The sequence below is a fragment of the Phoca vitulina genome, unplaced genomic scaffold (assembly GCF_004348235.1).
Source record: "Phoca vitulina isolate PV1807 unplaced genomic scaffold, GSC_HSeal_1.0 scaffold85, whole genome shotgun sequence".
Taxonomy (NCBI): domain Eukaryota; kingdom Metazoa; phylum Chordata; class Mammalia; order Carnivora; family Phocidae; genus Phoca; species Phoca vitulina.
The window spans coordinates 724678-736651 of record NW_022589788.1 but is presented as its reverse complement, the minus strand read 5'-3'; the positions used below and the strand labels follow the sequence as shown (position 1 = coordinate 736651).

General features: G+C 62.4%; 1 protein-coding gene across 1 annotated transcript in view; it reads left to right on the top strand.

Moving 5' to 3' along the window:
* The first annotated feature begins 7456 nt into the window (after window positions 1-7456).
* The window catches only part of NKX1-1 (NK1 homeobox 1), a 36978-nt gene continuing 32460 nt past the window's right edge, over window positions 7457-11974 (top strand). The window contains exon 1 of the mRNA XM_032395509.1: window positions 7457-7680. Within this exon, the coding sequence (XP_032251400.1) occupies window positions 7457-7680 (224 nt within the window). The remainder of the gene's footprint in view (window positions 7681-11974) is intronic.

Genomic DNA, 11974 nt, shown 5'->3' with positions numbered 1-11974 from the left:
GGGAGTGATGAGGGGGTGAAGCCAAGAGCTAGCTAAAGCTCCTTGGAGTAGAGATGCCCCAGGACTTGGGGGGCGGGGAAGTCCCGGCCATTGGATTTAGGAGTCCGGAGTTCAAGGAGAGGTTCAAAAGTTCAGGAGCATTCGCCCCTGTCCTGGGCTCAGAGAGGGGTGTGAGGTCCTGAGGCAAAGGAGAGGGTGGACCGGCAGTGGGGGGAGGGGGCCCCGGCACTGCGGGGCGGGGCGGGCGCGCGGCTGGAGGGCGGGGCCCGCTGCCCAGCAGGGGAAGCTCTAGCCCCCACGCCCCCGCAGGCCCCGCCCCTCCAGCCCCGCCCCCCCGCCCCCCCAGCGCACGGCGGCCCGGCGGGACACGGGGACACGGGGACACGCGCGGGCACCGCTGACACCCGTCAGGCCCGATAACGGGCGCGGCGCCGCTGACGCCGCGAGCGCATTAATCTTCCCCAAATTAAAATCTGCAGCGCGGCGTTTAAGATTGAGGCCACCACGGTTCAGCGCGGTGTGACCGCCAATTTTGATAAAAGTGTTTTAAGCGAGGGGAGACGGAGATAAATTGCCCGCGCTGCGGCGCCGCCGGGTGAGAGCGCGCGGACAGCGGTCGCCCCCGCCGGCCCTTCGGCGCGTGGTGACATCCGGCCCGCGCCTGGGGGGCCCCCGTGCGTCGCGGCGCCTCAAGCGCGCTCCCCCGCCCGGCTACCTGGCGGCGGCCCCGGGGCGGCATGCGGGCTGGAGGACCGCGCCGACGCTGTGCGGCCGCTGGACGTGCCCGGGGTCGGCAGACATCTCTCCAGCGCCTGCCAGGCCCCGGGGCGCGCCGGGGGGGCCCCTGCGGGGATCGCCCCACCCTGTGCGAAGCTGGTGGCTGCGCTCAGCAGCCTCGGTCCAGGCCCAGGACCACGCCGGGCTCTGCAGCCCCCACGAGGTCCAGGGGATGGTGGGCTGGGGGCCCGGTCGAGTGGGGGCAGAGGCGTGGGGGAGGCGCACAGTGAGCAGGCTTTCCCTGACCACTCTCCCGCCTCGCCCCCAAGCTGGCTTTGCCCTCACCTCAAGGTCAGGGTCAAAGGCCCTCCTCAGGGCACCCCTCCTCAAGCCCATCACCTACTGTCTGACCTCTAGCGCCACCCCCATCACTGCCCCTCACCGTCCCGCATCTTTTCCGGGGGGCAGGGCCCCCTCTGACCCCTACCCACCCCAGCACTGTGCCAGGCCCCACCCCATTCCACAGACCCTCCCAGACACCACCACACCCCTTCCAGCTTCTCAGGGTCAAGACCTGGCTGGCTAGAGCTGCTTCAAGTACAGGAGGGGCCTGGGAGAGGGACCTAGGGGGTGAGGGAAGGTGGGACGTGGGCAGACCCAGTCTCTGGAAGAAGGTAGAAGCCCTGGTCTGGAGCCCTAGACAGAACCAGGCCAATGGTCTGAGAAGGAGCTCTCCTGAGGGCTTCCTGGAGGAGGGGGCTTCTCAGTCAGCCTGAGGAAGGAGCAGGAGGGACCAGCACGGACAAGGTACAGGACTCCCAAGTAGGGATTGGGGGTGAGAGGGAGGGGCTACTGCACTGCGGTCATGGGGGCGGGGCAGGCCCAGGATGGGACCACAGGACCTTGGTGCACATCTTGGAAGAGCCCGGAGGAGGTAGGCTGGCATCTGCTCAGCTGCATGCGTCCCTGACGGCTTCCTCTTTTCCTTACAAAGTTCGAGCCAGCAAGAAACACACAGTTTGCAGTGGGCATCACCTGCCTATTTCTCTCCCGCCCTGAGCAGCCATGAAACTGATATTTAAAACTAATTGTACAGCACCCTCGGGGCAGCCGGCCCAGGCCGCGGCCGGAGAGCGCCGCGCTCATTCCATCTCGCCTCCGGCTCTGTCCATGACCCCAGCCTGGGGATTAGGGGGCCGAGGATGAGGGCCTTATCTCCAGCGGACAGTAGCTGCCCCACCCCCGCCTGCCAGGCGCAGCCCCCTCCCCCACCTGCCTGGCGGCCACTGAGCCACCCCCTCTCACAGAGTGGCCCTCTGATCTCATAACATCCAATTACTGCCCCGACTGCTGTCTGGGGCTCGGATCAAATCGCTCAGCTGCAGCGAGCCCCAAACAGGTCAATCTCAGCCGGTTAGACATGGTGTCCGACGCCAGGCCGCATGCAGCGCCCTCAGAAACCAGAGGCAGCAGGCAGGACCCGGGGATCGAGTGGCCACCAGCTCCTCGCGGAGGCTGGCTCTCACTGTGGTTCAAGGCCAGGTCAGGGAACACCGTCGGAGAGTGCGGGGCCGGGCAGGCGTGCGTAGGAGGGCAGTGGCCTCTAAAAGGTCACCAGCAACTGACCGCCAGGCTTCCTGGCGTGGACGCGGTCCGTGCCGTAGCAGCCCTCCCTCCAAAATCCCTCCCCACCCAGACTGTGTGTGGCTGACTCATGCACGCAGGGTCTTCGCAAATGTAATTAGTTCCGATGAGCTCATGCTGGAGGTGGGTGGGCCCTTAATAGGAGGACAAGTGCGATTGGAAGAAGCACACACAGGGGGAAGCCGGCCAGAAGGCCCAGGCAGAGATGGAAGGAGCAGCAAGGATCGCCCAGGAGCTGGGAGAGGCAGGAAGGACGCTTTCCCAGAGCCTCCAGAGGGAGCACCGCCCTGCCCGCACCTCGGGCCAGACATCGGGCCTCCAGACTAAATGTTCTTTTAACCCACGCAGCTTGTGGTATTTGTTGTGGTGAGCAAGAAACGAATATACCCAGTACATTGGTGAAAACCCCTGGCCTCCAGCCCCAGCTTCTGCCTCTCTCCGCCCCACCTGCCCCTCCCAAGGCCCCCATTCCTCCTGTAGCCTCTCACCTCCCTCATCTGTACCCTGCTGTCCCAGGGCCCCATCTACACCCGCCTCCCGGCATGGCCACCCTCAGAATGCACCCAGAACCCTTAGCAGCTGCTGTCAATCCCAACCAAGTCTCCAAATGGGGGCCAGCCAGTCTCCTGTGACTCCCCCTACCCCAGTGGCCTCCATAAAGCTCACTCAACACAGCCGTTCACCCCCAGCAGGCCCTCAGCAGACATTCTCCTATGCCCCTTGGGGTTGGCACCCATGCAGGGACCCCTCCAGAACGCCAACCTTCAGCCTGTACTGGAAGGTGCCACCAATGCATTTGGCCTGCTCTCCCCCTGCAGCCTGGCCTCAAACGTTGGTCATTCACTGCCCTCCTGCCACAGGCTCTGATGTTCACCCATGGCCTTCCAGAAATGATCGGCTCCCATGTGATAAACAGTCTCTTGACTTGTGTGCTCCACCAAGTTGTTAAAAACCCAGTATCCCATTCAATCTAATGGCAATAGTGTGAAGGCAGCAAAGAAGGTTCATTCTCATTATCACCCAAACATTATTGCCTATATTCACCAATCATCACCACCATCATCACCACCACCATCACCGTCATCATTTGTCACCACCATCATCGTCATCACCACCATCACCACCATCATCACCACCATCACCGTCATCATCACCACCATCACTGTCATCATTCGTCACCACCACCACCATCACCACCATCACCACCATCATTGTCATCACCATCACCACCATCATCACCACCATTATCATCAACACCATCGTCACTACCACCACCGTCATCATTCGTCACCACCACCACCATCATCACCATCACCACCATCATCGTTATCACCATCACCACCATCATTACCACCATCACCGTCATCATTTGTCACCACCACCACCACCATTGTCAACACCATCACCATCACCATCTTCATCATCACCATCACCATCATCACCACCACCACCATCATCACCATCACCACCATCATCACCACCATCACCGTCATCATTCATCACCACCACCACCACCATTGTCAACACCAACACCATCATCATCCAAAATCAATTTTCAGCTGTAGTCAAAGGCCAGAACATTGGACGACTCTCCCAAGGCCACATAACCAGTTATAGAAGAGTAAGGACTCAAACATTCAAACACCTTCCATCCTAGTCCCAAGAGAAATGCTACCTAAGCAGCCGCCATGTTGGCCCCACCCTCTTGCCTCCGGAAGACTTGCTGATTTTCTGGCCTGTGCCACAATCAGTTTTGCTTGAGGCACCTGTACCCTGCTCACTCCCTCAGTCATGCCCTGTCTCTATAAGACTAGAGAATCCTTTTCCATAATATCCAATAAATAACCAGGATTTAATTGAATTAATATCGACAGCATGTAATTGCTCCTTGTTGCTCAAGCCTGCCTAGGAGGGGCGGTGAGGGGGCGGAGCAGCGAGGTTATTGCTTTTAAAAAATGCCCTCAGCCCTGAGCAGCGTTTTGGCCTTATTATTATAGTAATAATGAGGGCAGCTGATTTGATCTCTCCTTCCACAATAGCGCAGCACAGCCAGCTACATAAACAGCCAAAGTCCTTTGTCCCTGTGGGCTGTTTGTGGGTAATTAAAATCAATAGGGTCTTCCTCGCAGATCTCCTTAGCCTCCTCAAAGCTCAGCGCTCAGGGCTGCCAGGTGTCAGACAAGCAAATGAACTCGGCCCAGCAGAGGGCCCTCCTGTGCCCTTCCCCGCCCCGCTCCAGGACCCTTCCCTGTCCTGGGACTTCAGGTAGCAGTTACAATCCCCGGGGTGGTGGGAATTCTGGGGCATTGGCTGTGAGGTCAGGGTCTGAGGGCACAGCCCCAGAGCCAACAAGGAGGAGCCCCAGTGACATTCACTGTCAGGACACCCAAGTCGGGGGCTTCCCCAGGCTTGGGGTCTATGAGGAGGAGGATCAGAAAGGGCTCTCTGCCCCCGTCTGGGGACCCCTCACTCTACCTACAATTTTATGGACCCCTGAGCTCCCTTGCAGGCTACTGCGTTCCGGGGCCGGAGCTCAGGGGTGCACACACAGACACACAGCTGTGCACGCACCGTCACGCGCGTGCTCACACCGCCCTCCCCGAGGCTGCTCCCGGAGCCCCCACTGGCCAAGCATCACAGCACGAGTCTCTGGTCTGTGGCTGAAGGAGCCACACATCCGAAGCGGCCTGGCCCGGACGCAGCCTCCCCCACCCCCCACTCTCCTGCGGCAGTGGCCTGCTTGTCTGCTGGAGACAGGACCCGCTCCTAGTGCAGGCGTCACAAGAGTCTCTGTCTCCTGGGTGGGCTCAGCTCTCTGTGGCTGCGTGCAGCAAGTCAGGAAAAACCCCTCCCTGGTCCAGCTTTAGTTAGGCCCCTCGGACTGGGCAGAAATGAGGCTTTTGCTGTCAGTGCGGGTGGAACCACCTGGCAGCTCCCTCTCAGGGCTGAGAAGAGGCTACCACCTCATTCTGGAAGTAGAGGAGGGGCGCATGTGCTGGGAGCTCCAGCAGGCGTGGCCGGGGCAGCCCCTGGGCAAGGATGGGCGGAGGCCCCGGGGGGCTCAGACTGACTGGTTTGGGGAAGAGCTGTCTTCCTACTGTCCATCTCACCTCCCCAGCCCTGGGAAGCCTTCAGGTCAGGCTGGCTCAAGGGTACCATCCTGCCTGTGAGCTCGCTGTGGTTGGGTTCCTTGGGCCCAACTCAAAGCCTTCTGTCCACCAAGTGTGGCTCTTGTGGGAGGAGGGGATTGGACATGCAGGGAGCACAAATGAAGACCCTGGGAGGACAGTCGATCTGGACAGCGAGTATGGGAGCCCTGGTGGGCAGATGCTGTGGGAGGCATCCAGGAAGGACCCCAGCCTGGCCCCCAGACATTTGCCTTAGGGCTAGACCCAGGTCCCCCCAACTCTCTTCAGACTCTGTCCTGCCTTCCACCTCTCTGCCCGTCTGCTTACCCTACAACGGGGGAGAAGGGCAGTGAGCACCTCCCGGGGCCTCCAGGGCAGGTGGTGAGCCAGGTGGTCTCCTTATCCTCACTTCCACCACAGCTGTAAGGGGCTGCTGGTCCCAAGACCCAGCTCTGCCCCTGCCCATGCTGGGCTCAGCAGAGATTTATCCAGGTCCCCTGGAGCCTGACCACCTGACCAGGTGACCATTTCCCCATGTGGCCTAAAGGCTCACGCAGTGCCCTCGGACGTCTGCCTTTGAGGCTCACTGATCATGGCTGAGGGTCGGGGAAGAGCTTAACTCTGTACTAAAAGGGGGTGTCAGCAGATGATCTGTGAGCCCTCCTCCTTCTTCCAGCGTACCAAACGTACGCTGGAAGAGCCTGCTTTCAGTGAGTGTGGGGGAGGCAGTACTGACCGGCTGCAGGGCCCCTCTTCCTGCTGGGCAAGGTGGGCAGCCCACACAGGATGGTCCGTGGGCCAGTGTCGCCCCAGCCCCAGCCTGGCGTCTGCCGGCCTCGGAGCACTCAGTAGCGGTCCCTCCCCAGCCGTGAGCACCCAGAAGAGGGCGCGTGTGTCCTTTCCCTCTGAAGCTCTGGGGCCCACCCGAATCCTGGGTCCCCTCCAGCCCCTGGACGGTAATTCCTGCGGATCTCACAAGGAGTCTGGCCTGCTGCCAAGGCTGCCGCAGGAGTCCGGGGGCGTTGCGGGGGGAGGGCCAGGGCCGGGCCGCTGTGCTAGCGTGAGCCACGGTCCTGCTGCCCGAAGCCCTGCCTGCCCCCAGGGGCGTCACTGGCAAGGACACCGCCCACTTAGGGACACAGGGTGGTGAACCGTACCCCCAACCCGCCCTCAGTCCAGGGGCTACCTGCCTGGGTGAGGGGCCTGGAGGCCACCCCGCTGGATCAGTTACACAGTGAATGTGTCCTGCGCTTCCAGAAACTTCCTCCCACAAAGCCCGTCTGGATTTGAACGCAGGCCCAGACAAGGCTGGTAGCCCCACCCCTTTATCCATTCCGCAAAGTTCTTCTGAGCAGCTCCCAGGACAGGTGTGTGCAGAAGTCTGGCGGGGAGAGAAGTGCAAACAAGCAGAGGCAGTCCCTGTCAGGCAGGACTGGTCGGCAGGCCTGGGCAGGTGGGGGGCACTGAGCTGAGGCTGAGGCAGGGAGCTTCATGCCCACGCCGGGGGCTCCTGCAAAGGCCCTGAGGCAGAGGACAGTGGAGGTGAGCATGTGACAAAGTGGGAGGAGAAAAGGCAGAAGGGGGGCTGAGGGTGGGGGGAGTGGGAGATGCTATGAATGTGGAGAGAGGGGCTCCAGTCTGGGGGAGGCTCTGCAAGGCCAGACAACCGCCTGCGCCCTGTGGCCTCTCTGAGGTCGGGGGAACAGACCACACTGGGCAGGCCTGACAATGGCCCCCCCGGGGGTGATCTCGGGGCCCCACCGGCAGTCACTGCCCCGAGATCCAGCTCGCTCCCGGGACCCCCATGTGTAAGCAGGTGTGGGCCCCACACAAGGGCTTTTGTGACTAGAAGGGAGACAAGAGTGGGCAGTCCCCGCGGGACGGCTGCAACACACGTGCTCTCCACCACAGGCCTACATTCGTCAAGACCCACAGAGACACGGCCACCCCTGCTCACTCCCCCGCACATGACCCACGTCAGCAAAGTGCAGGCCACCGGCCACGAACCGCCACCCCTGAAGAGCTCAGAGGCTTCCTCGTGCATGCACACACACTCGCGCTCACACTCAGCCCGCCACCACCCTGTGGCTGGCGTGCAGGGCCCACACTCGGGCCACCTGGCCACCCAGCAGATGCCTGCTTCCTCGCTGACCCTCCGGCAGCAACGGGAGGCTGGGCGCACACCCGAAAGGTGGGGCGGCTCTGCGGGCTGGGAACGTGGGTCATGGGGGAGATGCTGGGTGGCCACGGTGAGCCATGGGGCGTCCGCTGCCTCGCCGAGCCCCTCTCTGGAAGCTGTCTCCCACACTGCCCTCTCTAAAGCTGAAGATGTAGGCCTTGTCCTGGGCAAACAGTGGGGTAATTCTGCACGTTCCGGCGAAATGCCGCCGCTGCCCCTCACCGAGGAGGCTGGGCTGGGCTGCTTCTATCTGCAGGGGCCACTCTGGGCTCAAGGGATGGCCCCCGGGAAGGCTGGGACCAGGGCTGCTCCCCAGTCTCCCCAGCACAGCCGAGCCGCCGTCCCAGTGGCTGTCCTAAGATGCTTTTGGATCAGGTTCACGTGCCAGGCGCTGGGCCAGGTGGTCTTCAGGCATCTGCCCTCTCTGTGAGGAGCACCCTTCCCCCTCTCAGCATCCCCCGCCCCCAGCACCCCATCCAGCCACTGCTCTGCGGAGATCCTTTCCTGAGCCCCCCCCTCGCCCCCCCCCCCCCCCCCCCCCCCCCCCCCCGCCCAGGGCTAAAACAATGGGCCCTCTAGCCCCCTTGCTCCATTTATGGGGAGCTCCAGCGCTTCCTGTCCTCCTGACCCAAGTCCTTTCCCGCCTCCCCCTGAGGGAGGCTCTCCCAGGCAGGAGGGGCCGTGGGCATCTGTGGACCCCAGAGCCAGCTGTGGGCCCTGTGGGGCCCCGAGGGCAGGCCTGGGTGCAGCCTCCCTAGAGGGCAAATCTCACTGTTGCTTAATCCATGTGCAGCGTCTCAGCCCTTCTCCGCAGCTCAGGGTGGGGGGTGGAGGGGGGCAGCCTCCAACGTTGACCCTGGAGCCCCTCAGGCACATAACCAAGGCCAGTCACCCTGCGGGTGCTCCCACAGGCACAGGATCCAGAGATGCCGGCGGAAAGCGGGCAGCCCCAGAGCCCACAGCTCAGCCGCCAGGTTGGGTCTGCAGGGCAGGGAGGCAGGGAGGGAGGCCTGGGGAGAAGCTGACCACCCCGAGCCAAGCCGTCAGAGCCCCCGCCGAGGTTCAGGAGCCCAGGGGACAGATGCGTCCTCTTGCTCAGCACGGCAGCGAGAGGGGGAGGACACCGCCTTCATGCTTTATTCTCTGACAGTATCCATCTTTCCAAATTGATTTTTGATATCCATAGTGACCTGGAAGGGAGACACGGCGATAACTCTCGGAAAGTGGAAAACAATATTATCGCCACAAATATGAATTACTGGCCGCCAGGTTAAATCTACTGTGCAATGAATTATGTGACCCTGGCGCTCCTATAATTCTTGGGAATTTTATAGAGTCAGGAGAGGCCTGTGGGCGCTGACAAGCACTTAACAGCCAGAACCGGTCCCAACAACTCTCGGGGCCATTTGATTTAGCCACCCGGGCACCGCGGGCCACTCCGTTCTGCCTTGGGAGCGAGAGATGATGGGCAGTCACTTCTGGAGTTACATCTAAGCACCTCTCTAATGGAGCCACCTGTGAGCTCCGTTCCCTGCAGGGCCGGTGTCGACTCTTGTTGTCATTCCCGGGGCTTTCTCCCACCAGGAGCCAAGACCCGCAGGGCAGCCCACAAGCCGGGGCCGCCCCCCAGGGGCTGTGGGCTCGGGGAGCTCTGGGGCCTCAGTGCGTACCTGCCCTTTGGACAGTGGAGACCCATGTGGTGCTTGCGGAGCGACTTGTCGCTGTCTGGGGAGAGGGCCCCTGGGGCGCACCTCATCCAACCAGAGAGGGTCACACAGCGGGAGGTCAGGAGTCAGGGCCAGCAGGAGGTCCTTCTCCCAGCTCCTCCCAACCCCCCACGGCCAGGACCCTGGGCCTCACTTGGGGTCAGCTGGGCAGGATGCTAGATGACCCGGGGGAGAGGCAGGTGTTCCTGGAGGCTAGGCGCCCCCTCAAGGCAGGGTGGGGGTGCTTTAAGTCCTGTGAGCAGCTACCACCCTCTGGTTGAGCAAAGGCAGAAAGCAGAGAATGACTGAAGGGTGGGTGGACCCTGAGTGAGAGAGGGAGAGAGCAGAGCCCATGCTGCCCCTGGGAGCCCAGTGTCCAAGCCAGGGGGAGCCCTGGGGAGCAGGGGAGGGGCAGGCCTGAGCCCCATTCTGCATGCTCCCAAACCCCACCTCATCAGAAGGGAACTTGGGTTGGGGAGGAGGGATGGTCAGTCTGGGCCCTGGCTTGAGCTGAACTCCTCGAGGGTACCCCCATTCCCCCCCATGGGGACATTGGGGCCGCTGCTGGGTGCTCTGGAGCCGGGCACAGGGATGTCTGAGGCAGGGCCAGGGGAAGTAATGGGGAGGGCATGGAAGGGGGCAGCAGGCTGGGAGGGGGGGGGTTGCTGGATGCAGGGCTGAGGGAGGTCTCCCTTGGGCCTGTACTCAGGTCCTATGCTCTAGGGGCTGCCAGAGGACAGCAGGAGGACAGCTCAGCAGGGACAGTGATGGTGAAGCCATCTGGTGTCGCCTTCTCCCAGGCACCGGGCCCTGGCAGGACGTTGAGCAGGGGGTCCCGGCTGGGGGTCGAGGGAGAAGCCCCTTGTCCAGCCAGGTCCCTCGTGAGGGGGAACAGGCCCCCAGCTCCAGGCCAGATGCCCTTGGAGCCCCGCCCCCGACAAGGGGGGGGTGACTTCCAGGACCGTCAGAGAGGACTTGGTGAGGAGGGACCCCCAGGCTGGGGCTGCCAGGGTCCCCGGCCGGGAGGAGGTGCCTCTTCAAGGTCTGGCTTGGCCAGGAGACGGTCACTGCCATCCTGAGGGGATGTCTCAGGGCATTTCCCCAGGGAAGCGCAGGGAGACAGGACACCGGCCCTGCAGGGAACGGAGCTCACAGGTGGCTCCATTAGAGAGGTGCTTAGATGTCGGGTGCCAGCATTTGTCGGCGGGGGGTGGGGGAGGCTCTCCAGGCTCCACTGATCCCAGGGAACTTGCGGAAGCTGAGAGCAGGGCTAAGGTCACCTCTGCAGACCCTGGAACTGTCTGTCCCTGTTCTCAGGATGCCTAGAGGTCTCCCTCAGTCCTGGGCTTGGGACCTTCGCTGCCCAACGGTGGTGGGAAATCCTGCCACCCTTCCCACACCAGCTGTCCTGGGCCGCCATAGGGCGCGGGGACCCAGCCCACGGAGGTCTTCGGTCGGGCGATCGGCCTAGGGCTCTGCTCCCCTCCCCCTACAGTTCCCACTCCACCAGCCACTGCCAGGCTCAGGAAGGGACTTCCAACCTGGGCTCAACTACCTCCCACAGAGCTGGGGCTGCAGCAACACAAATGTCATTTAATTTACATGACAAAGTGGCGCCATTATTGCAAGCTGACAGAATGCCGCTCAGGGCAATTTCCGAAAATTATTTAAACAATGTAATGAGTTAAATGTCAGAGCTGGCTAATTATGTTTATGCTAATTGTTAATTAGCCCTATAATGGAGACAGTCTTAATTAACAATAGTTATGAGTGTGGGAGGTGGGCTCACTGTGGGTGACACCGGCCGGCCTAGGCTGTCAGCGGCCCCTGGCTGCAGCCCAGTTGTCCCTTGGGCCCAGGGCAGGGGTCCTGCCAGCCAGCCCAGGGGTGCGAGCCCACCCCTGCTCCTGCCGCTGCCGCCCCGCCCCTGCCCCACTCTGTCGGACGTAGCCCGCGCTCACCCTTGGTCTGTCCACGCAGGTGGTCAAGAGGGCCCGGCGTCCTTCCCCCCTCCCCCTTTCCTTCCCCCATCCCTCTGAGCCACCACATCCAGAGCACTAATGGGTCCCGGGGGTCACACATGGCAGCAGGGGGTGCTACGGCCAACAGGGGTCCTGCATGAGCCCCTCCTGTGGGAGAGAGAATGGGATGCACCTGCCCCGTTGACCAGGCACATTGGGGTGGGTGGTGCCCAGCTCCATTCATTCTCTACCTCCCAAGACCCCAGGCAGGGGCAGCCTTGAAAGGAAGTCCTGTGCGAGGGCACCCCCTTTTCTCCAAGCCCCCTTCTGCTTGGGAAAGGGGTTCTACCACACAGTCTGTTACTCTGGGGGGAGCCCCTCCCGAGGCAGGAACCGGGCCCTGGGCTGCCGGATCGGCAGGGCTGTCCCAAGAACAGAGCCAACCGTGCATCCACAGGTTGGCCCAGGGCCCAGGTCAGGGATGTGGAGGGAACAGCCGGGATGTGCTCCTGGAGGGGCCAAGCCTGAGACTGGACCTGAAGCAGAGCGGGTAGAGGAGCCGGCTGGGCCTTCAGGATGGGCAGGATCTGCTCAGCTGGGGTCCAGGCCACCGGCTGCCAGGCACGGGGGGGGGGGGGG